This window comes from Sphaeroforma arctica (assembly GCF_001186125.1).
Source record: "Sphaeroforma arctica JP610 unplaced genomic scaffold supercont1.5579, whole genome shotgun sequence".
NCBI lineage: Eukaryota > Ichthyosporea > Ichthyophonida > Sphaeroforma > Sphaeroforma arctica.
In genome coordinates this window covers 1-1924 of record NW_014034979.1, presented here as the reverse complement: position 1 = coordinate 1924, position 1924 = coordinate 1, and the positions used below count along the sequence as shown (strand labels likewise).

At 43.2% G+C, this 1924-nt stretch overlaps 1 protein-coding gene across 1 annotated transcript; it reads left to right on the top strand.

Moving 5' to 3' along the window:
- Positions 1-76: 76 nt before the first annotated feature.
- SARC_15084 (hypothetical protein) lies at positions 77-1456 on the top strand (the record flags this gene model as incomplete). The annotated part of the gene is made up of 2 exons (XM_014290787.1): positions 77-262; positions 981-1456. Coding segments are annotated over 2 exons (662 nt in total), but the record flags the coding sequence as incomplete, so codon positions are not given.
- Positions 1457-1924: the final 468 nt, after the last annotated feature.

The window sequence follows — 1924 nt, the reverse complement described above, 5'->3', positions numbered from 1 at the left end:
TATACATATATATTTATATATTTATATATATATAATAAAGCCCGCGCAGACTGACATTTACCCATATATCATACAGCCACCCCAGAGCAGCTGAGCTTCATAGAAGGAGTTATTCGGCGAGATTTCAAAACGTTTGTGTTGGACAGAGCGGTCTGGTCCGCTTTGGGAGATCAGAAGGCAATACGCGCGATGGAGAATGTTGCACTGGTCTATGCCCATGGCACGAGACAGGAACTAATGGATGCTGCCTATGTGTTCTATGGTATGCACATCTTCATAACCATGTGTATGCATGCACTCGGGGTATTTAATTACTATTTATGCATACACGAATCTGCGTTCGCCTTGGAAAGCGGTGTATGATGACATCGGATTAGAAGCCTGGCACGGCTTGACTAGGGTAGTCTATGGTAGGCTATGCTCGTCTTCTGCGTGTGTATGGGTGGATACACACACTTGTGCGCTCAGGTGCAAGGCTAATGTATGGGTGCAATGGAATAGAAAGGGACCATAACCATGCGCCGTATAGTGGTGTGGGGAGGTTCCTGGTGTGCTCGTGGGCTATAGATACCTGGCTTGAGTGTGCAGTGCGACAACAGGGATAGTACATGAGGGACTTTACTCGAGTATGTTCTAGTACTAATGCTTTAGTACCTCTGGAAGTGTTTGGCTGGTTCCAGTATCTATGGAAGAGTTTAGGGTTTCTGGTTTATACTGCTGATGGGCCATCGCCCTGATGTTCCCCTGAAGCTCTCAGTGGTGCAGTAACACGATGTAGTTTTCCTTCCAATGCGTATCGGAGCGTTACGCCACATGCCAGGATTAGTAAGATGATTAATGTAGATCAGCTTTAATCGCTTTATCGAGTACAGTTCGTATTCCTATGCGATGCGCATACACCTACATATATCTATCACATATGAACAGAACATGCACCAATAACATCTTTTGAATTGGTACACGTGTTTATTACACCTCAGGTCTAGCCCAGTTACAACTACATAGCCCCTCCGGCTGGACGGATGTTAGTTGGGCCTTGTGCTTCATGTTCTGTGGTGCGTTGTACGCACACGCAGTACTACGAGTGTGTGACATCCAGGCATCCAGCACTTCCAGTACAACAGCAGGAACCCAAGCAGAGGGAAGTATAAACCGGGTCGCAAACCGGGATACACACATACGCAGTGAGTCATATACCCGTAACAACCAGAGTGCAGGCACAGGCGGCGTGAGGGATGTTCCAGACACAGTCACGAGCAGTGTAGGAGATAATTTAGACCTAGATACGAGATGTGAAGGGCAAGTGCCAAGTAGTGCAGCGAGGGACAGCTCAGGGAACAATAACGAACGAATACAACTGGCACAGGAGGCTTTGGAGATGCTTGATGCAATGATTGTGGTCAGTGGACGGCTGGAGGATGGCGCTAGTAGGTGGGAGCTTGCTTACTTACCTGAGGTTAGTATAAATATAAGTATACATACACACACACACACACACACACACACACACACACATATATATATATATATATATATATATGTGCGTGTGTACGAATATATATATATTTATATTTATATATAATATAACTATGGGTGTAAATAACTTGGATATAGCTTGGATATGTAGACGTCCGTTTATGTTTATATTTGACTTATCAAAAGTGGTAAGAATGACCCAACAAGCTTCAGGGATGTGCTATGCGCTGGTTGTGGATAATGATCGGTTGCGTGGTGGGAATATACAGGGGTTCAGGGTCTTACTTAACCCTAAGACCCTCGAACCTTAATACACGTCTGTTGCATACTTTATAAATTCCCTTATCTGTGCATACACATACACATATCACGTATCACAAATATATATATATATATTTATATATATATATATATATATATATATATATAGTTATTAATAAATAACTAC